This window comes from Anopheles arabiensis, chromosome 2 (genome assembly GCF_016920715.1).
Source record: "Anopheles arabiensis isolate DONGOLA chromosome 2, AaraD3, whole genome shotgun sequence".
Taxonomy (NCBI): domain Eukaryota; kingdom Metazoa; phylum Arthropoda; class Insecta; order Diptera; family Culicidae; genus Anopheles; species Anopheles arabiensis.
In genome coordinates this window covers 108440685-108468585 of record NC_053517.1, presented here as the reverse complement: position 1 = coordinate 108468585, position 27901 = coordinate 108440685, and the positions used below count along the sequence as shown (strand labels likewise).

General features: G+C 45.4%; 1 protein-coding gene across 21 annotated transcripts in view; it reads right to left on the bottom strand.

The window, feature by feature from the left end:
* LOC120898101 (glucose transporter type 1) overlaps positions 1-27901 on the bottom strand; it is a 177612-nt gene that overhangs the window by 20425 nt on the left and 129286 nt on the right. For 18 of the 21 annotated variants that reach the window (XR_005738621.1, XR_005738620.1, XM_040303468.1 and 15 more), the window contains 8 exons: positions 18638-18803; positions 18414-18551; positions 17717-17973; positions 16345-16469; positions 15981-16259; positions 15666-15853; positions 15261-15350; positions 14012-14134 (listed from right to left, as the gene is read on the bottom strand). Coding sequence is in view for 19 of the 21 variants with exons in the window: in XM_040303468.1 (XP_040159402.1) it covers positions 14012-14134; positions 15261-15350; positions 15666-15853; positions 15981-16259; positions 16345-16469; positions 17717-17973; positions 18414-18551; positions 18638-18803 (1366 nt within the window). In the remaining 2 variants the exon portion in view is untranslated. Of the gene's footprint in view, positions 1-14011; positions 14135-15260; positions 15351-15665; positions 15854-15980; positions 16260-16344; positions 16470-17716; positions 17974-18413; positions 18552-18637; positions 18804-21399; positions 22388-27901 lie in introns of those variants that run through there. The other 3 variants (XM_040303479.1, XM_040303485.1, XM_040303484.1) reach the window with 3 other exon arrangements.

Here is a 27901-nt window from a genome sequence, read left to right as displayed (position 1 = left end):
ATTAAGAATGTCGATAGTCGATATTGGGACGCGGTACAAAGGAAATTGGAGTTCGTATTTTCCGGAAGTTGAAAAGGCAAGTAGTAAGGAGAGGAGGGGTGAATTGTTTTTTTTATGTTCTGAGTGTCGGTAAAACGATTCATTGACTTCAAGGAACAAAATAGTCGACAGCTGAGTGAAGGTGGAAAACTGAAAGTATTCTATCCTAGAAATCGATAACGCCCTGTTACCTAGAACGATTCTTTAGTGGAATACCAGTAAGAAACATGGGAGCAAACACAAGAGGAAAAGAGAGAGGGGAATCATTGTCGAAAGCGAGGGCTGTTACAAAACTGAAACTCAACACAGGTACTAACAACAGATACGTAAACCGAAAAAAGGACGAAACTAAACATCGAAATCAAAACAAAAGAAACAGTCGAGCAAGAGCAGATTACGCGCTCGGTCACCTCGTTGGGGCAGTCACCGAGTGGGGCAGGAGCAGCAGCTTGGTGAGAGACGCTGGCTGGCTCTCTTCAACTAGTAGCATAATATGTTATTAATAGTAGTAGAGGTAGTAGTACTTGCTGGTCTAGCGAATACAAATTGTGAGTAGTAAGAGAGGCTGCTGTGTGGATTATTACCAGTTACTAACACATCCCTTCAGTTAGTAATTGTAGCAACGGTACGGTTAGCGGTGTATTAGCACTAGTATTAGTAGTAGTAGTATAAGTGTAGTACGTCCAACGCGATGCACCAATGAAAATACCACAAACTAAGGACGCACTAACTCGCAGTTTGGTATAAAAAAACAAACACAAAGAAATAAGAGTTTAGCACGGAAATTGTATCAACACAGTGCGTTCAGCTCTGTTCGCTTGTTCACTTTCGATAAGTGTTTGTGGGTGTAGTGCTAGTGTTGATGGAGAGGTGTTTCTGCGTAACGCGTAACGCATTACCGCACGCTACGTAGTGCTGCCTGCACGGGTCTTCTCTTGAAAGGAAAGTATTACGTTATACGAGATAAGAAGGATACAAAAAATATGGAAGTAATAAAATTGGCATAAAACGAGAGGGGGTTGGAGTGGAGTGAGGGGGGAAGAGAAGGTAGAGGCGTTACTGCCTGTAACTCATCGCGATCAGCCATGGCTTGACTTTGTTTTTTGTTCATAGCACGGGTGAAGTATAAAACCGGGTGTCTCACAGCTTTGCCTCGCGCGCACCGTCCAACAGCACCGAGAGCAAAACGGGAGCACCCTGTATTGCGGCGTGGTGTAGTAATGAAAGTGTGTGCGTGTATGTTGAGTTGTTCTTTTTTTTCGGTCGAAACGGGAAAATGGCAGTGAAGGAGCAGGAGTGGAGCAATATGCGTTGAACCCTTAAGAGGCAGGCTTTATTTATTCATGTGCTTTGGGGCGGGCGGGCGCTATATTTTTGTTCTGATAAGCCACAGCCACGTTCTGTGAAATACATGACAGGGAGCATGAGTTGTGATGGGCAGCTTCTGTTTGTGCGTGTGTGTTTGTGTACATCATCCAAGATGGCTATTATGAGTGACAGGCGGATGTGTATGTAGGCGGATTGTTGTTGTTATGTTCTGATGGAGGAATACTGTCGGGGAAAAGCACAGCAGAGGCGTCCAAGTAGGCGAGCTAAGGCTTCCCTTTTGATGTGAAAGCAGACAAGCATTGGCGGATGCCTGTGTTGCTTTGCCACATAAAACCATTACCGTACAACTGTCTTGCAAAAAACAGACTATGGACAAATTGAAATCATTTCAATATTAATTTTCAATTTCAAACAGTTTCAAGAGTTGTTAGAACATAACTAATTATCGACCGTTAGATAAATCATCCCTGTATTTAAGAAGCTCCGAATGTTCATCATAATCGATAATTGTATCGATGAAAACATAATGGCTTAATTTCATTATAGAAGCATGAAATTGGACCCAATTTGCTAAAACTTGCCCAATTTTCCCCCTCAAAAAAAAAAAGAAAGAAAAGAGAAATTTAAAAATCTCGCACATCCAACTGCAAATTGGTGTTCATTAAATGGTGCACTCAGGTCAAAACCATGCTTCTCTCATCCCGCTCTGCATCATGACGTTTAACGTGTTTTTTTTTTCACCCGAAATTTCATCCACTCCCCTGACCAATTCAGTTTGCTTGTTTGTTGTTCACGTTCTTTGCAACAATCGGCCGGTTAATTCGAGCGTATTGATTGTTCACAATTTACACAATGGTAGTAATGAAGGTTTCGAAAACTCGGGGTCAATTCGAATCGGATGGCGTGCCGGGGGGAAAGGGAGCAAGAGGGGGAAAACATCAAACGTCAATAATGAAGTTAATTTGAGGGCACGCAAAATCAATAACACGTGACCACCACCACATTGTGCGGGAGGTGCGGGTGGTCAGTGGTGGTGATGGTTTCGAATTACCGAGATTGCACCGAAGGGTTTTGATTACTGGTGAATGGTACGAAATTCAATTAGTATTGAGGTTCCCAAAGGCGGGATGTTTTCAAGGGGGAACGAACCGTTCCGACCGGATGGCAGGGGGAGAGAAAGGGCAGGGCTCATGAAAGGTCGAATGGTCAGCAGATTGTTGTGAAGTAAAACATCAACAGCAATCAATAAAGATAGCGCCAAACGGTTGAAAAGGGTTGTAAAAATGCTGCATAATGCATGAAGGAGGATTTTCCTTCAATAAAATCACACAGAGGAGTGAGTTAAAGATATCTGCTTTACACTTTCGGTAGGAACAACTTTACAGGAAGTAAAAGAAACTCATTTTAATCACGTGTATACGCATGTCAGAGTTGATAAAAATGTTACAGTTCGATTCGACAGTGACCATTCCATGTTCAGTACCATAAAAAGCGGTAATTAAACTGAAAGCTCTCCACACAAAATGGTAAAAGCCAATAGCTTCCGTACTTGTATGTAAAAGGTCCTCAAAAAGTACTTCAATCAGCCCGAATGACATGACTTTAGTAAAAATGTATTCCTGTCTGCTTGTTTCGTTCAAATTTATCAGAAAAAGCTACAAAACATAAATGTCAGTGCGCTCAAGTGGTGTTACACCTCCTCTATGCAGTATCTGGTGTGCTCGTGAAACAAGCGTTCACCTTGCACCAAACAACGCACTTTCGCACTGCAACACTGTTTGAATTGTTCGACGAGCGGTGATCGTGAGCGCAAAAGGAGAAGAGTAAAAAAAAACAAAATCAACGGTGTTTTTGCGTTGCATCCGCGCGTGTAATTTGGTTTGGCCACTTTTCCGCCCCAGCTTGGGATGGCACTGGCTGGCTGGTGAGTGTGTCGAGTGTGGTCTAGTGATGAGGTAAATGAAGTAAAACACGGGTGAGTAAAAGCAAAACAAAACATTAAAAAAGACGCCCAAAAAGCAGTTAGTGTGTGTGTGGGTGTGTGTTTTTAAAGGTGTCGTAGAGCCGGACCCCAAAGGGTTAATATGTTGGAATGAGATAGCGAATCGAATAGGAAGGACACATGGGTGACTGTCTTTTCGTTTTTTTCTTATTTTTTGTGAGGAAGTTGAGTATTTTTGTATCTTGTGTTATGGTGGTGGTGGTTTTTGGTGGGTGGGGGGGAGGTTAAAAGCCTTTAAAATCGAGAAGTACTCCCGTACGTCCTACAAGCTACAGGGGCAAGACGGTTAAATGAACGAACCATTTCTTGATATTTTTTTTTCGATACATTTCAATTCGGTAGCCATCGAAACGGGCTTACTTTCGGTATTTTAATACAATGCGGCAAAGCTGCTTATGCTTACGGTACAATCAAAAACAGATATGGAGCTTAAGTAGGCATGGAGACGCCTGGTTGTTCACTTTCTGACGGAAGCGCATGGTGGTGTGTGAAGAGCTTTGTCAAGCGATGGGAACCGTTCGTGTGTGTGTGTTTTTTTTTCTTCTGATCACAGTTGCCATGATACTGTGTCGAATGGTAATAGCAGTGATATAAATTTTCCAAATGCTGCTAGTTTTTTCATACTACAAAAAAAGGAAAAGGGAAGATAATATGCCAGATATGAAATCCTCCACTGATGGTAGGGTGCGTTCTGGTAGGGTTACTACACGTTTCCACTATCAAAAAAGCGAAAACAATAAGACCAGATAGAACGTACACACACACACACACACACACACACACACACACACACACACACATAGACACATACGTGTGCAAAATAAATGACACAGATAGCCTCAGCCCAGCATCATATCCTGGGTCACCTGAGAACTGGTGGACTGGAGGAACACACACACTTTACTCTTCTGCATTGCACGTTCGCTGCGTTTGATACGTGCTCGGGATGCAAAATTGGGATGTGCTGTGGCAAAAACGCTTCGCTAGAGCAGCAGAGTCCGGGACGAAAGTGGGCCACCAGCCAGCACACCAGGTAATATGACAAAAAGATTGTCCAAATAAATAAAGCCCGTCGGTGTGGGGCTCCGCATAGCCATAACCCCTTTGCAGGCAAATCTCATAAAATATGAAACTAGAAATTCTTTCACGATAGGATTTGATTAAGGGGTGTTTACTTAAATCTGTGTGAACCATCCGGGTGACCGGGTCGCCAGTCGACAACTGGCAAGCGAGAAACGGTTTTTACTGTTCTGGCACACGGGAAAGATGGCCATGCCATGCCGGGCAAAAAAAGGGTCCGTGTATTTATTTCCTTACGCCGGGGAAACGTTGCATTTTGCTGACCGGAAGGATTCTTCTGGTTCCTGGGTAAATAATAACCACCTACACCGATGATCTAAGCCGATTGCAAAATTGTTTCACCGAAGATGTAGGTCAGCATAGGTCTTCTGTGCTTACGCTTCGTCCGTAGGTTGCAATTTTCTTCTCGAGATTTATGAAAATATTATCTGAATTACGATACGAACTGCTCTTGGCACTCTCGGTCGGCAGAGAAAATTGTTCTGCAAAGAGCGATGGAATAATACCACCCCCATCTTTTACATTTCAATATTTAACATACCATTTCCGGTACAATATTTTGCTTTTTGCATAAAGAAGGAAACTTTCAGAATGACCGAAAAAAAAATGCGAACAAAAATGCTCTCCTTGCGAGCAAGAATACCTTTTCCCGCAAGATTACACAAGCAGTGCACAAACACCACGGTTTGCTACCAGTCTTTTCATATATATAGGTATATATACACCAACTTTCCCCTTTGTGCGCTCTCATGCACTCTTCTCTTTCCTTCGCGTTTGCGTGATAAAATTATAAAAGTAATATTTTCTGTTTATTTTGAAAGCTACGACGTCCCAGGCGCTTCCGGCCTACGCAAACGCCAAAAAACACCGGGCGTCCTTCGCAGCCATGGGGAGCGAGGAAGAGGAGGGGGAGGGGAAGTTGGCTGACAAAATCAGGCGACATATTACCCCGAGAGCGCCGCCATGGGACAATTGCCTACTCAATTTCCCAAAGTAACTGTTTACCGCGCTGTCTCTGTTCAACCGTGAAGACTACTTTATGCTTAGCCCTTGATGCCTATCTTTCTTTTGCGATGCTTCAGCGTTGGCACTCGTCTTATCCTTAGCAGGACATACAAAAAAGCTCACACACACACACACTGAAGCTTCACTGAAAGCGGCACACATGTGTGGGCGAGCTGAGGGAAATGGACGGGAAATATGTTTATTTTCATGTCCCACGCTCCAAACGCTCGTGCAGCTCGAGCAATGAGAAAGTGAGCGACAGAGGAAAAACCGAAAATAATAATAACGACCCGAAAAACGGTTATCGTGCTTTTACCACCTTTTGTTTCTTGTTGGGAGAGGATTTTTTTTGGTTGGGTGCAATTTACCCTCTGCACAGGAACTTCTATCATTCTGGGGTGGCTGTGTTTGCTTCTTTTTCGTCCACCTTTTTTACATTAGAGCGGTTCCATCTACCTGTGTGAGTGTGTGAGAGTGTGTGTGTCATATCCTGTACACGAACACGACCATGCGTCTCCTTCTGAAAGCTTCCACTAAGCAAACGACCATGCGTCTCCATCGAGGAAGCTCTGCCATCTTTCTGAAAGGTTTCACTTTGTTCCGTTCCCTGTGTGTCCTGTGAGTCCCTCGTGTGTGTGTGTGTGTGTGCTTGGTAACAATCACAGGACTGCGCAAATACCTGAACACAAACACACACACATACATGGCGCACTTTTCTTTTCGCTCGCTTCACACTCTAAGTGCTGCGACGGGGCAAGCAACACTTGAAGAAGTTTGCCTTCGGGCGCGTTTTTTTTTTCAATTATATGTGAGCACGTGTGTGTGTTTTTGTGCATTATTGCTGATAAAAATATACCTACCAAAGGCAGGAAGGCAGGATGGGGAGGGGGGGAGGGAAGCAAAGGTAAATCTCGGGTGTGGCTGCCCTTTCATTTCTGTGGGCTCTCTATATCGGGGGGAAAAAACGGCTCGTTAATTCCACATTCCCACCAGCGGGGGCGACAAACTGGGGTATTCCATCTTTGTGCCTTGTGTGCCACGCTTGTATGCATATGGGAAGAAACCATACTTTATGCTTGAAAGGTAGATTGTTATTGTATGGATCGCTTCTATTCCGAACCTTCTACTCAACCTTGGGTTGGGCCCCGTTGGGTGGAGGGGCAGCAAAAGCAATTCGGTTGCAACGGGTTTTGCTAAATTTAACGAGGAGAGGAACCAAGAAAACAACATTCACACACACACATGCACACAAACGCACGTGGAGAAAGCTATCCACGAGGGAACGGCGTGTTTGAAAGTGACACACACTTAACCTTTCCACATTTCCATCTGAAAGCATCCACACCAAGGCGCGTGGATTTGCACACAGAAACGGGAGCCGCACTATCGCTTTTCGCTTTCCGGTCGGTTGAGTTTTCCCTTGTGCAACACACAGACACACATGCGAACGGAACGGAAGTGAAACTTGAGATGTTTGCTGGCTGGCTTGTTGGTGTGTTTGCATATGGGCGCGCAACGACGCGCCACCACACATAGCTCCGATGATTTACACGCGCGCACGGCGGCGGCGACGACGATTGCTGACGTCAGCAGCAGGTTGCTGGTTTGCCGGCTCGCGCAAATGATTCGTTTATTTAACAAATAATTTGATGTACAAATATTTACTGTAAATTGGGAGGAATGGGGGGCCTTTTAGTAAGCAGGGAACTGGGAAGAGAGAGAGGACCAAATTTTTGGACGGGTTGAAACATGTTGCTAAAGCCACGAGGGAAAAGGTGGCTTTCTATTTCTTTCGGAGGTTTTCTATTGCTGGTTAAAGGCATGCAGTAGGTGCAGTAAGTGATAAGCGAATAAGATTAAACACGATAAGTAAAAACAAGTAGAAAAGAGTTAGTAAAAAGGAGGGGCTAAAACTACTACAATGTTTCAAAGCAAAGCATTTGTTCAACACTTAGGTGCAACGAGAAGCAATTGAGTCTACAATAATAAGTAAAAACGTATTGAAAAAACATGTTTACTATCATAACACGATTTAAAATTGATTTTATGATTAACGAGGAAATAATTAGTTCTTAAAGCAGTATAAATCCTATCCATCAGAAGTCTCTAATAATAAGGAAACCGACATGGATTATGTCATAAGAGCTTTCACTGCGTCAATATAGTAACAAACACGCATCAGAAAAGCGCTGCATTTTGCCCACTAAAAACGATTGCAATTAACCATCCCTTTGTGGCCTCCTTCTCCTCTGGAATGCCCACCTCCCCACCCCTTCATTTAAACAGCCTCATTTCAAGCCTCTCGCTGTGTCCATCATCGCACGTCTGCTGCCAACAATGCGCGCTGGAATGCGATGAAATCCCGGTCGGCATTCCAGCCGAGTGCATCCACCATTGGCATTAAAACCGCAGCTGTCTCTCCTGCACCTTCGCTGCATGCCCCCCTCCCACACACGCGCCCAAGTGGCCGTCAGTTTTCAAATAGTGGAATCCACAAAAATGCCTAAAAGAGAGCCTGTCCGTCCGTCCTGTACGATTGTGGCCAGCACAATTGCGTCCGCTCTCTTGCACCAAATCGGGCGGGCCGATTTCCTTGGGCGATAGAAGGAAGCAAACTTCCTTCTGCTCGATTGTGCCGCGGCCGGGAGTAAGGAAAAGGGTACAAACATAACTTTTCTCACCAGCCCACCACCACAGCTTCCGGAGCCAGCAGGAGCGATGATTTCTCCGCACAAAGAAGCGCACCGTAAAAGTAAGAAACCCGTAACGAAATTGAAAGCGACACGAGCGATGAAAGCGAACCGAAAACTATTTGCAACCCTCCCCCCTCCTCTTCGAATGGATAATTCTTTTGTGTGTGCGTGTGTTTGTGTGAGAGTTTCCCGACTGTGCGGTGCAACATCGTTACAGGGAGGCTGATGGAGATTGGAGGAAATACCGAACATCGTTAGCCAAACTCCGGGTGGGGGCACTTACAAACCTTTCCCCACCAAGTTCGCTCTTTTGGAAGAGTTTTCCTACACGGCAAAGCTTCGATCGATCTTTGCCTTGCTCTGGTGCACATTACATTCCAAGGCGGCACCCGTCCCACCCAACCTCCTCCTCCACCTTAGCAACGTCAGTCCATTACGGTAATCGTTCCGAGCAGTTTCAGTGCTTTAATGGGGTAATAATAATTCGCCTCCGTTCTTTACAAATTTCGCCCCATCTCGATGCACTCCAACGCTCGGGAAGGATGCACAATCCCTCGGGTTTGCAACGGCACGAGAAGCAGTAGCAGCAGCAGTGTCGTGTTTCTGCTGTCATAGTTCGTAGAAATCCGTCCTGCGCGCTTCGTTTCTTTCCCCGAAACAACAAACCCCCTTCGCAGGGAAACAGCGCCAAGACAATGGAATGGAAACGGTTTGCGCATTGTTTGGTTGCTGTTGTTGTTGTTGTTGGGGAGGTCCTCCATCCACCTCAAACCACTTCCACGCTTGTGGAAGTGCTTCTAGCGAAGCGAAAAAAAAGGGAAACCCACAGCGCTGCGCTTTCATCGCGTAATTAAAGCAGGCACTGCAACCGACAACAACAAATCACCGTCCGATGACGAGCGAGCTTTCCACTACTGCGCTACCTTACACTAAGGTAAGGTGCTTCCCCGTGGTGCACTCGTTGCACTGTATGGCCTCCACACAGCGTGGCTTTCTGCCGCAACGAAGACGAAGGCGCAACTAATCCCGTTTTCTCTCGCTCTCTCCCCCCGAGCGGTGGGAAAAGTTTTCCGAAAACTACATGAAAACTTGCTCGTCCGAATGGTATGGCTGTGATGGTGGTGGGAGTGTGCTACTACCACGGTGTCACGGTGTGCATCTCCCGTCCAATTGGCGATCGGGCCATTGTTTCTGATCGGCTTTTGTTGTTGCGGCATTGTTGCATCGACTGGCGACTGGTAATTACACACCATCATTACGATGCTAACAGAGTGAACGGAACGGTGTTTGTTTTCCTTCAAGTTTCTTGCCCCGTTTTGGGGAAAATACTTCAACCACAAAAACAACAACAACAGACCTTCAACAGTCAAAAACAGGAACTGCCCAGCATCGTAACATTAAAAAAACAATAACAATTTCCGGAAGGCAACGATTAAACTTCCAAATAAAAAGATGTGTTTGGATGCCAGCGGGAGGGGGGGGAGAGGGGGTAGGGCTGCCGAACCTGGTAACCGATCCTTCGCGGAAAAAAGGATATCGCTAGCGGGGTTCGGTTCGGCGTGTAAAAAAGGATTCACTCGTGATGGAAAACAAATTTTCCGGGGGCGTGCAAAATCTAACACGCATAATGTGGGTTTTTTGGAAGACAAAGAAAAAAAAAACCTAAACAGGAAACTTCTTAATAAAAATAATTTATTTCGGGGGATTTTTTTTTGTAGTAAAAAACCCTTTGATTTTTTAAACTTTTCAACCAACTCTTTCTTATTGCAATGAGTTATTTGCAACAAAACTCTTTAGTATTCTTCCCACTAGACTCTTGTTTGATGGAGGCAAGAAAAAGCAAATAACACACACACACACATACACACACACACACACACACACACACACACACACACACACAACCGTAACATAATTATGATCGAGAAAGCGTTTCCCTGCCTGCCTCTACAATTTCTTTGCCCTTTTCCACCCCCCCCCCCCGCTCCCCATTCCACAGGAAACCATTTACAAGCTCACGCGAACGTTCAATGCAGTGTGTGTTGTGTTTGTGTAGTGAATAAATAAACACTGTAACGGCGCAAATCAAAGGCCAAGGAAAAGGCTCCCCTTTCTACCCAAAAAAAAAAAAAAAAAACAGCGGAAACGGTTAAGTATTGCTCTTTTCTGTAGAGAGAGGGAGAGCTGGAGTTGGAGGGAAAAAACGAAAGCATTGACCTTGGCGATAGAACGCCTTACCATAAAGGCCGTAAACTCAGCGGCAGTTCCCTCGATTGTTCCGCCACACAACAACAACAACAAAAAAGAGAGAAGCGGAAATGGCCACGCAAACATATCTCGAAACAACACTTAGACTTTCCTTTTGTCTACGTGCAACCAAGCAAATAGGAAAGAGAAAAGGGAGAGAGAGAGAGAGAGAGCAAAATCAAAACATTAGTGAATAAGCGAATCACCATCGGTTGGCACGGCTCAGGAAGTCTCAGCTCCCTTCATGCGCGATATTAACAACAACAGGAAGCAAACAACTAAGGCATTTCGGAGGTGGGGTGGGGAGGGTTGGAGGGTAAAGTACTCCTATCCCTACGGCCAATTGGCTACACACGCAGCGTTGCCCCTGTGCTTCCGGTGCAGCCAGCGGACCACCGTCTGGTGGCCATTGAAACTTTTCCCTCTTCGATTCGACGCCGTGTCGTGTTTCGTGTTTGGTTCGGCGCCGCCTGTAGTTAACGCTAATGGATGTCATTAACACGGAAAATAGCACCATCTGAAGTTCGGTGTCCCGGGGCTGCCCGAACTATAGAGCGGGAACTCCCGGGGCCAATCCCCACTCACTGTTACTGCTTCCGCTACACACACACCGCCTGGCAGCGCACCTGGCAGCGTTGTGTGTAGTTTCCAAATGGTGTGTGTGTTTTTACTACGCCAGCATGAGCGTAATTTGCTTTCGTAAAGTTGGGGTTGGCGCTTTTTTTTCTTCTTCTTCCTCACCCCCCACTGCACCCTGTTGAACAACCACCAGGTGGAATTTGGCACAAAAAGAGCATACACACACGCACGCACGCAGCGAGTGTGGCTAAATTACATTCACTTCATTATGGCAAATATTTGTGGCACCAGGGGCGTGCTAGAGAGAGGTCAATGTGCATGTGGGAAGGCAACAAAAAAACGGGAAAGAAACACTATGCACTATGTTTTTCCCCTCTTCTAGTGTGTGTAATTGCTATGCTTCGGTTAAAAAAAATACAGGAATTTTCCACCATGAATAAGATCGGTATTTTTGCTTCTGTGCGCCTGCAGGATAGGCAATGTGTGTGGTTGTCTCTGGGTAGAATACATTTCCCCCCAACAATCCCGACTGCCGAAGGTGACGCTTACAAGGGTTTTTGGTTGTTGTTCCCGGCGCACGATCAAGTGCCACTTTTCAAACTTTTCCTACTGTCCAGAAGAACACACACACACACCAACAAACGCCATGAGAGTAATAATGTCCCGGTGTTTTGTTCCTAATCGGTGCCCAAGCAACAAGAAACAGACATCGAGCTGACAGACAGGGACAACGGGGGGAAAAGTTTTTCCTTCTACCACACCACAGGGATGGTGATTAGTTTTGGTTTTACTACCACTACCTTCGGACCGTTTGTATTGCTTACAAACACACATACAAGCACCACAGTGTGTAGTTTTTCATTCACACGCTACAGCTACAGCAAGAAACGTAACATTACTTCCCATCTGCGAGGTAGAACATGGAGACATGGGGGGAAGGGGTCACATTTCCATTTAGCAGCAACAGTCCTTGAGGTCAGGCGTGATTCGTTTTTAATCGAGCTTTGCACTCCCATTCTCAAAGGACTACCATTCCCTTTCCTTGCCCGCGCTTTCCATCGGTTGCAGTGTGAAATATGTCGTGCAACAATAATGATAACCTTTATCTCGCATCCTGCCCCCACTGGTACCGGTGAAGGTGTCGGTCGATATGCCAACACGAGAGAAGCCACACACACACACAACATGCAACAGGAAATCTGCTGGTGGAAAATGAGAGTTTTTCTGCCCGAGTTACTCGGCCAGGTTTCTGGTTCGATTGCGAATGTTACTCCATACACACGAAGAGCCGCCCTTCCCGAAAGCGCAGTAATGACAATCTGGAAAGGGTTTTACTTGTCTCACTCAACAACACGGGTAAAAAACGGAAGGAATAAATGCAACAACCAACGCGGGCCCAACCCACATTGTCCGGGTGGTGTGCAAGTTCTTTAATTAAAGTCTAATGAAAAACGTGACCACATGTGCAACACACACACACACACTCGCTTGGTTGTGATAGGAGTGGTGTGAAGCAAATTGAACCACGAAGAATGTATGCTTTGCTGAGCAAAGTTTTGTCCGTGTGCTTTTTTCGGTTATTACTCCTACCCAAAATGCGACACAAACGCACTTCTGTTGTGTCCAAGCACACAGTCGGCTCCAATCACTGCAGTATCAGCAGCAGGGCACCACTGTCTGTGTGCGGTGATGCAATATGTTGTGGCCACCCGGGCTGCTGCCTCCTGGAGTTTGGGAAAAAGAGTTTTTTTTTGTGTTGCGGGCTAGGACGAAACTTTGTCCGTAAAAGGCCATCGGCAACTGTGTTGTTGCGGGGGCCAAGCACCAGCATAGTGAGTGTTTGGTTTAATTTGGATTTTTTTCTCTTATCCATTAAGGTTGTTTTGTGATACAAATGAAGATTGGATTTTTAGTACAAGAATGAAAACGCTTTCTCCGCATTTTTGACCATTAAATTGCAATTATGAGCATGGAAAAAATATGATGAAAGTGTCTTAAAACAACAAACAACATAAACGCTATTTCAAACTCGAGGAAAAGAACGCATGCGACCTGCTCAGGCACAAGAAAACGCGTTAAACTGAACAAGAAAAAACAAAACCTACGGAAAGAGTAAAGTCCAAGCAGCAAGCACTAACGAGCAATGAGAAATATTATAGGAAAAAAGGATAATTCAATCCAACGAATCTAACTATGAAACGACTACTGGAAACACTCAGAATAATAATAAAAAAAGAAAAGACCTGTTGAAACAAAAATCCAACCAGTAAACGAACAACAAACTCGGTAAGGCAAAAAGGAAACTAAATCAACAAGAAAGATGAACCACTAAAAGGCAGAACAACGGTAGAAACGGTAATTATGAAACATTCTATCAATCCAAACATCCAACGAGACAGAGAGAGAGAGAGAGAGAGAGAGAGTAAGATTAAGAGAGGGAAGAGAGCGAGAAAAAGGCAAGATATGGATAGTACAACGAGAACAAGAACAACAAGTAGTAACGGGAATGGGGAACAAACATGGACAAAAAAAAGGAACGAGTCCATAGCAGTAAAAAACGAACGTAAAACTTGGGTGGGGAATAAAAGGGATTATCGCATTCACAGTTTAAAAGGGGCGGGCGGGGGAGCTGGATAATATAAGTAAAGGGGGTTTTAAATAGCGTGCGAAATGTGTGCTCGTTTCATACAGATGGATTTTCATTCACATCACACAACACCTGCTAAACGAGAACACATTTCTGTTATACAATATTAAACGCGCTTTTAGTGTTGAATATTTGCTGAAGTAATTTTGATTTCCTTTCCGCCGCTTTGTTCGCCCTCGCAAATAAAAGCTTTCACAAATATTCATCACTCACAAACGCTTTATTTACCAGAGCGCACCGCCACCTGTTCGTCTGTGTGCCCGTTTTGATGTGTTGATTGGCATGTTTATATGCTTTCATTATCTGTATCACACTCAAAGCGGACTCAAAGAGGTGGCGGGCGCTCGATTATAGATAGAAAGGGTAGTAATTGTCGCGTGTTGTACTTGCCTTTATTAAAAACGATATTGTTATGAATATTGAGAATATAAACATTCCACCTAATCCATACAAATGCAGCGTTCGTCGACCGGTTCTATCCATTAGCGGTATTGATACGAGTGTCATCACAACCTGTGGAGGGAAGAGAGAGAGAGAGCGAGAGCGCACGAGGTTAGTGGATGTTGAATAATGTTCAGCCTTTTTGATGCATGTTCAGTGTCAGCCCAAAGCTCCAAAGGGGAAGCTCCGTTTGGGGGTTTTTAGTGTGTCTTTTTTGCTCTTTTTTTTTGAGGTCAACATGAACGAGTGCCGCCCGCTCTCCAATGATTTGGAATTGTTTTCCAAATGGCACATCGGACCACTGGCTAGTGAGTGTGTGTGTGTGTGTGTTACGGATTCGGTTAGCCAACCGTCATCCGATGGCCTTGTTTCCGCTTGTCGGTTGGGGGATTGCGCGTGCACGGGTGTGTGTTCGTGGTTTATTGTTTTCCATTCTTTTGCGTTTGGTTTTATTGAACCATTTGCGCAACCAAACTTCGTGGCTGATTATTTATGCCTCGCTTTGTTGTACCCCAGACCTGGGCGGCTAACCCAAATGCGAAAGGGTGGGAAAAAACAAGCCCTACAATTCTAATACCGATATTGATGTACGGCAGCGGCGGCGGCACCAACCAAAAGTGCAAACCCCGTGTGAGTTCAAACACAGTCCTCGTTGGGTGGAAAGGAGGCTGAGGGGCGACGCATTAAAAGTGCACCAAACAGAACCTCAATTGATAAATGTAGAGTTTAAATTGAAATATGTTCGACCAGTTTTTGAGGTTATGTAAGAGGGTGGTGGTGGTGGGCGGGGGGAGGGGGGGTGAGTGGTTGAGAGTGACCATCAATTTCGATTTCGCGTTTGCATTGATATGAATGCAAACCACCGGAAGCGGAGAGGTCACCGTGGAATGTTGTTTGGATAATTGGTAGCTAGTGGTTTGCTGTTTTTTTGGTGTGTGTGTGTGTGTGTGTGTGTGTGTCGTTTCGTGTCGTTGTGGCCAGTTTATTCTAACACTTTCCAGTTGCGCTAATCCAGTTGTTTTACTGCACGAGTAATCGCACCGAAATCCGTATTGGATCAATAAAAGAGGATAATGGAGCTGACACACGGGGCTGACGTTTTAGCGTTTCCGTGCAAAGGATTATGCTGTGTGTGTGTGTTTGTGTCTATCTGTATGTGAGCGTGGGGCTTAGCCGTTGTTCTGCAAACACCATTTACCATTATTGCACCGATTCCTATTGTGGCGAATTTAGCACTTTCTTCCGTGAGACCCGAACTCATGAACAGTGACGTTGAGTAATAGAATACCTGGTGTGAGAAAGGGAACGAGAAAGAAGAGAGGTGTGTGTCGTGATTTTTTCTTATTTATAAACGTATTCGCTTGGTTTAAAGTATAAAAACAAATCGTTAACTACATAATTCATTATTATTAACTGAATTTGCATACTTTCAGGCGCGTAATCTCATAGGCGCTACAATTCACATGAAAAGAGCCCAAAAGTATGCAATATAACACGCTGGTTGGAATGAAATGATTTTACTACTTTTTCTTTCATTTTCAGTCGACAGTAGTAAAACCATTTCACTTTAACCGGTGTAGCCATTGCACTTTTCATTACTTACAGCATTAATTCCACTAAACTGCTGGCTAAGCTGCATCACAATTCCGATTATCAGCGGTGCCCGGAGCGTCGGCGAGCAGATGAGCTCTATCGTCGATATGCTGCTCTCGGACTGCTGGGCCCGCTCTTCGGCCCGCATCTCCTCGATGTCCTCCTCCACCTGGTTCGAAGCCCTGAGCCGGCGCAGAGCTGCAGCAAAACAAAGCAAAGCAAAGAAAAGAAAGGAACAGGGAAAAACAACCGTACACATAGGCATAAAAATAAACGAACTGACTCGGACGCTGACTGATGGACGGAGATGGAGCGCAGTACTTACCTTTCCGTGCTTCTTCCTCCCACTGCTTGGTAATTAGTAAATATCTAGGTGATTCTGGGCAGATCGGTAGTAGTAGTAATTGCAATATCGCTGGACAGATGGCGAGCCCTAACAGCACGGGCCAGCCATCATTAGTTCCTAAAATTTGTTCTATCCCCAGTACTTGCGATAATAGTAATCCTACGGTCACAGCCAATTGGTTAACGGTACCTAAACCACCTCTTAAATTTAATGGAGCAATTTCAGATATATACATTGGTACTAACGATGTGTTTAAACCTGGAGAGAAGAACAATGAAGAGGAAGAAGAAGGAAAGTGAGGAGGGCGTGCGCGGCTGCAGGTACCCGTTTCGCTGACACTTACCACAATTGACACCAATTATAAATCTTCCGAGGAATAGCATTTCATAGGAATGACTCATCTTCGTGAATCCCATTAGGCATGCACCGGATATGCCCAGCACGTTGTTCAGCAGCAGGCCACCCTTTCTGTGGAGGGATAAATAGTAAGAGATAGAGAGAGAGGGAAAGCGTGGATTAGAATCGAATCTGCTGCCTGGATGCACTAGGGGGCAACTGTGAGCTTGGGCGCGATATAATGCACGCGGACTGGCAGCCGGCAGAGTGCATAATTAATGCAAGTGAAGAGCTGTTTGATTTTCTGCTTCTCAAAACAGCTTGCTGACGCTCCCTGCGCATCCCCCCATTTCTCAAAATCAAATGCACCAGCAGATGTGGGTAAATATTTATTTTTACCTCAAGCCCTGCAGCACTTAAAGGGTCGTCATCGTGCGATTGGCGCACAACACACGCGGATTAATACGTGAGAGGGGGGGGGGGGATGTGTGTGAATCAATCGCCTGCCGTGCCCTTTAATCTTGCACCGGAGCGCCACTGACCCGTTAAAGACCCATTAAAGGTTATGCAAACAGTGCAGAATCACACACACGCGCATGCATTATCTGGCCGGCGGCTGATTCTGTTTGATTCACGTGCAACCCTCTGCTGCTGCTGCTGCTGCATTTGCATTTGTCCCCGGGTGCAGCACCAATCACAGCCGTCGCCACCACAGCGCGTGTCCTGGGACGTGTGTCCGTCGTCCACTCGGCTCGGCAAACAAACAAACAAACAAACAAACTGGGCCGGACAGACGGGACGGGGACGGGACATCGGTTCATCGATCGAAGATCGTCCATCATCCACCCGGGGGATGGTCGGGAACGGGTTTTGCGATAAGATTCATAAAATAGCTCAATTTATGAGTGTCCATATAAAGGCAAACGCAGCATGGGATAGCTATCTCAGCCCAACCCCCCATCCGGGGACGCATCGAGAATGGCTTTTGCATGATCAGCATGATGCTCTGGCCTGTCAAGCAACGAACGGGAGAGCCGTGGAATGGTGGAAATGATAAAATACACAGCATGGAAAATGGAAATGAAAGCTAAACCATGGATTCGACCGGACAGGGACTCCGGGACCAGGGAATTGGTTTTGATAAGACAATTCAATTATGAATTATTCACAAGATGCTAATCAATCAGCTACCAGCGTGTGTAGGTGTGTGTCACGAGGATAAGGATAAAGTCCAATGCAGTCATCCTCACACACACACAGACATGAATAGAAGCGCATAGGCCTACCAGTAATAGGATGGAATAATTGGGTCACACTCCTGAAAGCTATAAAAGCCGTTCTGTTCTAGCGTCCCCCCCCTCCCCTCCTTGTAACCGTACCTGCCGAACCGGTTCGCCATCCAGCCGCCGCTGAAGCCACCGAGCATGCCGCCGATCGCAAAGATGGACACCGCGACCGAGTACAGCTGCTGGATGAACTCCTCGCTGATGTCCTCGCCGTACCGGTCCTTGTACACGTCCTTCATGAAGTTCTCGATGTTCACCTCCGGCGCATTGATGACGCCGGTATTGTAGCCGAACTGGAGCATGCCCAGCACGGCCGCAAAGATGGCGTACGTCAGGAAGAACGTCAAACCCTGGAAGCAGGAGATGTAGCAGGCATTATTAAACGTTGCAAAGGGTAAACAAGTCAAATAAAAGTATCAAAATAAAAGAACAAAATCAATATTGAAGGAAACCTATAAGAATAAGAATAAGAATAAATAAAACAAGTAAAATAATTCATAAGAATATAATTGAATATAAAAAAGAGCAAAATTGAAATATTACAAAACATTGTAAAAGTAATAACAATAAAATGAGAAAATAAAACATAAAAGTTAAAATCCTCAGTGACGATAAACCTATAAAACAAGCAAAACGAAAAGTAAATAATATAATTCATCAGAAATTCAACAAACGTTATAAAAACAACAAAGTAAAATGCAAAAATAAAACAAAACCAGATAAAGTAGGATCGAAATTTATTCAACAGATAAAACAATATGCTAACGAAGTCGGCCATTGCAACACTAACTTGCTCCAGCAACCGTAGCTTTCGCCGATGCGTGTGTTCCTCCAGCCGGTCGACGTATTCTCTCAGCTCCTCGATCTCCTCCTTCACCTGTTGTACTGTATCTAGTTCGTGTTTTATTGCTACCATATCACGTTTCACCTGTGGAGGGAAAAAAAAACACACACACGACACAGCGTTAGCGTGGAACACACCTTGACGGCACGGAGAACGGAGGGTTACCGTACCTCGGAAACTTCTGTCTGGCAGCTCTCCACCGATTTGGTGAGCTCCTGAAGCTGGGTCCGTATCTCGCAGAGGGCGACCGTCGTCTCGAGATGACGGTCACCCCGCTGCAGATCGTCCAGCTTCGCCGACAGATTCATACTCATCACGCTGACTTGCTTCTGCAGTCTGCCGATGTCGGGTGTCGATGGAGGTTGGGTGGGACGACGGCGGCATGGACGGCGAAATGAAAATGCACACATATTAGTATTTATTGCTGCTAGCTAAAACACACCGGTGGGCCACTCCCGCGGTGGATTGGTGGTTACGAGCGAACGAGGACAAAAAAAGTATAAATGTAACCCGAAGACGGGAGCGATAGCACGATCGAGCAGAGATGGATGGACGAAGGAAACGGACGGATTCAAACGCGAGTGTGAAGTTACACAGATGGGGGGAGGAGGAGGAAGCGTTTGAATGTGGGAAATGAAGAGCTTCAGGTTATGAAAAGTCATGAGTTGATTTTCCGTTTTCGTTGCATTTATTGTTGTATCAACGTCATCGCGTCCGTGCGCAAAGCAGTGTACATGGATCGACTTTAAAGCAATATCCTTTCTCCCTGCTTTTGGCGCATGAAATGACGGGTTGCGGGACACGATGGCAGTAGTGGTGGTGGTGAAAATGAAGCATATTTATGGAAAAAGGCTAGTAAACTATGTACGAGTCGGTTCTTTTTTCTCCCCCAGCACGAAAGCTATGAATTTAGAGAAGCAGTCTCGCGAGCATGAATATGGGAAAACTTAAACTTTTACGCCATTTTTGGGGGTGACACATGAATATGAGAGAGATGATATGAGTGAAAAGGATGACGAGTGTCTGTTGCTGAATGTGAATGCAATGTAAATGAGTTACAGTTTAGTGAAAGAAGAGTAAGAGTAGTGAAAGAAAATTGAGACAAAAATCAAAGATAAAACTTATAAAAACTAAACAAAAATAAAACTCTGAAAGCAAAAATGGAAAAAATAGCAATCAACGCATTGTGTTTCTGCAAGATAGAGAGAAAGAGGGAATAGGAAAAATTCAACAATACAAAATGCACTTCGTAAAGGGAAAAGACAAAGGTGTCCATTGCTACCGTATGCGTGAAACTGTAGTTTTTGTAGCGAATCGAAGCACACACAACATCAGCTTCACGTCTTGAGTGAGTTTGCGTTCCCCGCTTTTCCTTGTCTTGTGGTTTTGCGGGGTTGTTTGAGAAACATGTAAGACGATTTCAGTGCAAGCTCCAGAGTAGTGTTGGGGAATGGGTAGCAGCGTCAGCAGCAGCAGCAGCAGCAGCAGCAACAGTAGCAACAGCAGCAGTGGCAGAAGGTTTAGTGTAAAATCCTAATCGCTCCTTTCAACATGTTTCCAATTTTTTAACGCTTTTCGAGCAGCAAAAATCAATCTCCTAATCTACGAAAAGCTCGCCTACAATTGACTTCAACGGAATGGGAGCGGCGGTGGTGCTTATGGTTCGAAAACTTTACACGAACAATTTACCCCACAAAAATACGGGCTTATGGATGGATGGTTGAATGCGCTGCGCTACTGATTTGTTGATAGAAGGAAGAAGAAGAAAATAAACCGAAAACAAATGTACAAAACACCCCCTTCCTCTATCTGTACAGTCAACGTATGAAACGATGCAATAAAGTAAGATATATTACAACAAACAAAAACACACACACAAACACGCACACAAGTACAGAAAGGAAAACGCTACTTGTGCCTACAGTAGTAAGTAATGCTAATGATCAAAATCAAAATCCAAACCAACCAAACAAATGAGCTGTGATCGTGTGAGAGGGTAGGCATGATTTTTTGTTATGTGCAAATGGCGATGACTGCTATAGATACAGATTGATTAAATAGTGATGGATTGAACAGAAGCGCAAGGAAAGAATCCCACTTGTGCTGTGGTGATTTATGCATTCTTTCCTCTCTTGTTTGTTCGCAAGCAAGCTTTTTCACTAAAGCTTCGGTAGCTGCTCCATTGGCCCGAGGCGATAACCGTAGCACAGAACGAAACAGAAATAGAGTGAGAGATAAAGAGAAAGAGAGAGCGAGAGCAAGAGAGCAGAAATAAAAACAAGAAAACCCGATTCTACACGAACAAAATAACAAAATAGCTACGAAACTGTACTAAAGTAATACGATTTATTCGATAAGGGTACAACCGCGAACGCTGAGCTGCGATAAGTTAGCTCCAAAGCTCGCGTCCCTTTTCTCGGGGCCATTTTGATGCCCTCCCTGTCCCTTTAAGCTTTAACTTTGAGGATGGATTGAAGGGTTGTCCTTTTCCTGCGACTCACATAACTCAATGTATCTTTTACATTTCGCTAACAGAAGTACAAACGTTTCCCAATTGCAAGTGAGAGACGAGGCATCGGTGGTTTCGCGAGTGAACGAAATAAACCGAAACCGAATACAGCAAATAAGGTCGAACACAAACCCAAAAATGTGAAAATGAAACGTGTATGTGTTTGTGTGTGCATGAGTGTGCTTGTGTTTCTGTGCTCGTTTGTGTGCTCATGTGGAATGAGTGCAATTATGATGGACGAATTGATGATCGTTAATATTTGGGACGTTTTCTGATCCGCGCGATTGCTCCATTTTCGAACCACAACCACAACACACGCAGCGAGGAAACCGGAAGGGAGGATTTAAGGAGGTGACGGGGGCGATCGACTAAAGACGCGCGTATCGGACTTGGGAGTTTCTTCCCGATCGCCATTTTACTTACCCGTAAGAAATATCGCCGTACGACATTTTGGACTGAGACTTTGCTTGCGCTTTGCCAAAATTGTTATAACTACAATGTGCGTTGTGAGTGCAGCTCGGATTCGCTCGGAATTGCCCCGTTCGGTTCGAAAGGTTTAAGTTTTATGGGTTTCCTTTATACAAAAAACTGTTCTAGTACGATTAGCTCAATTCTTCTGCCGTTTGTTTGTGCTAAACTATTTGCTACTGCTGCGTCTGCTCGCGTTTCGCGCTTTTGGGAAATTTTCTAAACAGATTCGTCGTTTGCTCTTTGCTTCTGCTGAATCTTTTTTGTGTGTGGATTTTTCCACGTTAAATTCCTTCGGAGTGTTTGCAAACGATGCACGAAACGTCGCAATTACTTCGATAAGCGATACTGTTCTAAAGGAACTATCAATTCGTCGTGCGATCAGTTTCGATTCCGTTTTTACGCACGGACCAAAACGCTTCCTAATTGTAGGCTATTGTTCGCATCGAATTGTTCTATGTGGCACGATCGTTTACTTCCGTTTGCGCTCTTTATTTCTATAATAATCCGTTTCAATTCACGGCGGTTCTAGGACGAAGGACCGAATTTTTAACTACCGAACGTTTCCGGTTCGCATTCAATACCGTTCGCACTGGGGGAAGTGATGATTCAGTGTGTTGAGCATGAGTGTTTGAATGTTTGTTGAATGGTATTCAAATTGCAAGCGAATGCTGGATGGCGATGGCGCAAAACCGGCAAAACCCACCGGTGAGGTATATGCACAGACACACAATGCACACGGTACACGATCACCAAGGTGGTTGTGGTGCTGGTTGCGGGTTTTTTTTATTTTTAATAAGCTATGCACTTATTATGATTCGCTCCCGTTTCGCTCAAGTTGCGCTCGAATTGCATGATATGCTTCGCGCTGAAGCTGCCAAAACAGGGGCTTCCCGTTGTGTCGTTGCTTAACTTTGCACGCACAAGAAGCCGTTCGAAAGTGCTAATGAGGGATGAGAGAAAGGGAATAGAGATCATAGAGAGAGACAGAGAAAAACCGAAAACAAACGCAGATGGAATGTTGTGTATGTGAAATAGAGAAAAAAACAAGACAATATCGTGTAAAAGAATGAGTCAATCGTAAGCGTTTAAATTATTAAAGTTTGATATTAGGAAATTAGTCGCCTAAAGGTATGCAATCCGCAGAACAAAATCGTCGCTCCGTCGTGTACCTAAGGCACTCCATACACATTTCTATGAATTGATCAAACACAAACCGAAGCCCCACAAATCGAGACGATCACGAGTTAGCAAAAATAAAACAAACGTCCAAACCCATAAATGATGCCATACAATTCAATCAAAAGCAGTCGAATTTGCATTTGCCAGGAACAACTCAATTCCAAAATGCCAACCCCGATTCGTTACCGAAGAAGGGGGTTGGACGCCCGAACTTTTCCTCGGAACCACAATCTCGATTGAAAAGCCACGAATCAAGTCGAAACACAACACTCGCCCACGCCCTTCCCGTTCTGCTGTGTTACCCCCCTCCCGACGAGCAGCTGACCAGTTTTTGTGATTTTCAACCGAAAAACAAAATCAATAAACCCTTGCCAAGGACATGCAAAATCGACCATGCTCGGGAATGGTACGCCGAACAATGGAGTGGGTGGGGGAACAAAACTTTCTAGGCTTCCCAAAAACCGAAGCCATCAATCGGGTGAATTATTGGCTTTTGGGGGTTTTTCAATTTTGTAACCCAACTGTTTGGAGAGAGAGTGAGCGAGGCGGTGGGGGGGAGTCTAGTTGCGCCAACGCCCCCAAAAAGTTGCCCAACCGCACACGCTGGGTAGGAGAAAGATCGGCCGGCCATTCATCTTGGCTGTTGGGTTTAGTAGTAGTTCGACTGTGTGTTTGCAAATGATAAGATGCAATCAATCTTCAAACTGAGAAGGATTCCCAAAAGCAAAAGCTGTTTGCTGTTGTTCTGTAGCAAACGCCGAGAAGGCAAAGAAAATGTCATCTTTGTCATTGCTCCACCAGCAACGGCAACTCATCTTCACGGGCGCTCGCCCTCGCCACAAACGCGCTGCTAATCAAAAGTTTTGCTAATAATTTTCCCAACAATTTCCGCGTCTTGTAGCGGCTCTCCCCCTCAGTCCCATTCCATAGCGCAAACATAACAAACGGAACAAATGGGCCATGCATGGGTGCAATGGGACACACCCAAGCGGGGGGTGAACACAGGATGCTTCATCTCGCGCGCCAAGCCGTTGACAGCAGCAATGACGCTAGCGAGTTTTGAATGTCCCTGGTGTGAGCATCTTCAGCGGGCGGGCAAGTTGTGAGTAAAGTGTGTCAAGTTTTGGGTCCAATCCACAAACCAGCGAAATCTTCCCCCCTTTTTCAGCACCAAAGCTAGGGGACGTTGCAAAGGGAAAAAAATGCGAATCCCCCTTCAAGTCGCGCAGCATTTTGACAATAAAAGCTTATCATGAAAGTTTAATTTAATCCTCGCTCCCACCCTCGGCATGCCACAAACTTCCAACCGAAACCCCGACACAGCCGGGGAAGGGTAGGTTGGTTTTCTGATGGGTCAAATGTAAATGACGACCCGCAAACAGGGGATCGCACGGGGTAAATCCGTTGATGAACCTTTGGCGGAACGAAAAACTCACCAAGGACTCCCCGAGACCCAAGACGCGCAAAAGGTACGCAAAAGTTTCGCTCGTTTCGCTAGAGCTCTTCCCAAGAAACAGCACTAACCTTACTCAAACAACCATTTTCAAACTTATCGTGCCCCATTCGGGTACGGGATGGGGTGATCGTCCCCCACGTTGAAACGCGCAAAAAGCTTTAAATTTCCAGCACCAGCACCCCGCGCTTATAAATGAATATTTGTCAATTTCTATTCATACGATAATCCATTGGCTTAGGACGGGCAGAAAAATGAGAGAGAGCAGTAGGATCGAATGAGCGATAAAGCAAGCGAACATGCTTCCGAGGGAAGGAATGTAAATGATTGTACTATCCTTAAGAAGACACGTACACACACCCACACGCATCTACGCATCCTATTTTGTTATCGTTTTCCACTTCCAACGTGCAAGTCATCGAACCGTCCCGCCGGCTTATCGTCGCCGATCGTGATTCTGCTCTACTTTGGAGAAAATGAACGTTCTTCACCCCCTGAGGCGCTGCTGTTGTTTGTTAAATTGGTTTTCATGAGTCGGTTATTAGGGATGATTTAAGAGTCGATTTAAGAAAGGAGGTGAGGAAATTTGCAAGCAACGAAACGACATTATTTAAAATACTTTTTACATCGATTCATTTGATAGTTGTTTTCGCTGAAAGTTTTATGATTAATATTGCTAAAAATGATTATTTTTTTGGCCACGAAACGCTCTTTCTTTTCGAGTGACAACTTTTGACACAGAAAAAAAGACCAATAATTTCATCCCTCACGGCCAAACATCTGTCCGCGCGGGTTGCCGCGGGTACGGGGGGGGGGTGCTCGCTGATGACGATCATAAATTGATATCGTTCAACACCCAAGCGCGAACGCGCTCGCTGCTGGGATGCTTTTGGATCGATGCCAACAAATGCAACGGAAAGTGACACAGCGAGAAAAAAGAGAAGAAATTTCCCTCCGTCCTATCGGCGTAAGCGACGAACCATTAATCAAGGAATGAATCCGAAACGGGGGCGCGACGCGCTTTCAATGCATGCGAAAGAAGCACCATTTCAACACACACACACACACGCCGAGCCATCATATCGGGACGGGGAAGCTGAACAATTCGCTCTATCGCACACCCTTGGACGATCTTTGGGGTGAAATAATTTATCATGCCTCTTGAAGAAGGCGTCACCGCTTGAAGACGCTGATGGATGGGGCCTTCGGATGGAACTGCTTCAAGAGGGGGGGGGGGGGAGGGGGGCAAAAATGGCATCAAAATGGCGGAAATATTTCGCGCAATATTGAATTTCAGTTAAAGCATCATAATTATGAGCTATGGCTCATAAAAATGCTTCTTGTCCCAATTGCAACAAAAAGCTCCTAAGCGAGCTTTACAGACATTTTTTACTCGTCAACAATGGTATGTCATTCTGTCCCCAACCACGAAGCGAATCAGACGTGATCGATACGCGCTCCAAGTGGATGGATTTTTTGCCGGACAACAAGCCACTGACCTCGACCATACGCACTGCAAAGGAATACGTGCGAGAACGATCGGAAAGCGATCTGTGCTTAGTGTATAGTGCGTACAGTGTGTAGTGCGTAGAGTTGTGTGCAGCGCGTGTATACGCGCTGCGTGTGTACTGTAGTGTAGGTTTGTGAGTGTAGAGCGCATTCGTCGGACAGGTGCGTAGCGCTCGTTCGTCGTGTACTCTCGCTCTCGTGTGTCTACTTGTGGTAAGTGATCCTCTCTTGTTTACCTATCCTTTCTCGTCACACAGTTGGGTTTTTTTCTCTCGCTCCGACTCTCTCATGGAGGCGGAGCCGATGGATGAATCGGAGGAGGGCTTTACTACAGTGAAGCGAAAAAGTTCTGATCCAGGACAGAATGCGAAAAAAAGGCTAATAACGAGCCCTTACCTTCAACGTCCCGTGATCAATTCATGGGACAATCGTTGAAAGGGAGTCCCAGGTTCCGAGCATATCCCGCATCTTATAACGGGATACATGATGTATTTTTCATGCCGAAAAATAAACAGCTCGATGTAAGAGCAATTACGGCATCAGTTTATAAAAAATACCCAGGTGTCTTAGACATTATTCGCCCGCGTCCAAACAAGCTGCGGGTCACCGCAAAAGACCGGATGCAAGCCAATGCTATTGCGGCCGATCCGTCCTATACGGAGGATTACCGGGTATATATTCCCGGTGGATTGGTGGAAGTCGTCGGTGTCATTGATGACTTAGATTACCCCTTAGAGGACATCCTAAAGTACGGACAAGGGGCTTTTCTACACCAATCCTCCCCTCGGGTAAAGGTCCTTGAAGTTAAAAAACTTTACGCTTCAAGTGCGGTCGATGGAAAGAAGGTGTTCCGTGAGACTTCCTCACTCCGGATCACCTTCGAGGGTACAGTCCTGCCAAACACGCTGTACATTGAAGGGCTCAGAGTGCCCATCCGTCGACCATTTGTGCAAAAAATAGCATGCTGCACAAAATGTAGCCAGATTGGACATTCAGAGCCTTACTGCACAAACTCTGTGAAGTGTGGCAAATGCAAGGGATCGCATTCAACATCCCAATGCAAGGCCGAAACCCAGAAATGCATTCACTGCAAGCAGGAATGGCACGAAATGTCGTTGTGTTCTGTTTACCGAAAAAAACAATCGGAACACAAACGGGCCGTCTTGCAGAATACAAGAGGATCGTACGCCGATGTTTTGAAGTCCACCTCAAATGTGAATCCGTTCGATAACCTTTCCCTATTGGAGGGTAATGAACCGTTGCCCAATCTGGCACCATTAAATGGAGTTAAAAGATTGTATACAACACGGGTACCAAACAAAAAAACGATTAAAAAAATTGTTAAAGCTTCACCCAAAAAGGCACCTCGACGTCACGACAACGCGACCCCACGCCAAACCCAGGGCTCCAAACCCCCCCGTGACGCTCGCACCCATCCACGTTCCCGTAACCCTTCCAATCCCAGCAATCTGGCGTTCCCTAGCGAACCCAGATCTTTCTCCAGGCCATCCCTCCCAAGCCTGACAGAGATTTTACACTCTCTCCTTGACTCCCTCCACCTCCCGGAACCCCTTCCCGGATTGATCCCCCTGGCATTTCCTTTCCTAAGAGGAATGGTCAAGCAGTGGTTATCAAAATGCCCTTGTCTTAGTATGATGGTCCGTTTGGATGATTAATTTCTCCAATGGCCACTATACTACAGTGGAACTGCAGAAGTTTTTTGGGAAAAATAGATTCTTTTAAGGTATTACTAGGGCAATATAATTGTAATGCATTTGCCCTAAGTGAAACTTGGCTCTCACCCGATAAAAATATTACCTTCCCGGGATATAATATTATTCGTCAAGATCGACATGATCCAACTAGCGATAGGCGTGGTGGGGGAGTGTTAATTGGTATTCGTAGCAGTCACAGCTTCAGCAGAATACCCCTCCCCACACCCGAGGTAATCGAATACGTCGCGATCCAGGGAAAGCTAGGAGATCTTGACGTTTCTATTGCCTCAATTTATATCCCACCGGGAGCCAATCTGGATCCAAAGAAGATCAACAAGGATCTTGAGACAGTAGTAACGGTACTACCAAAACCATTTTTCATCCTGGGCGACTTTAACGCCCATGGATCAGATTGGGGTTGCACGCATGACGATAATCGTGCACCAATCATTAGGGATATTTGCGACACACACAGTTTGACAATTCTAAACTCTGGTGAAGCAACTAGGGTGCCCTCACCTATGGCACGACCCAGCGCAATAGACCTTTCTCTTTGTTCGTCGTCTTTAGGGCTGGATTCTATGTGGAAGGTAATCCA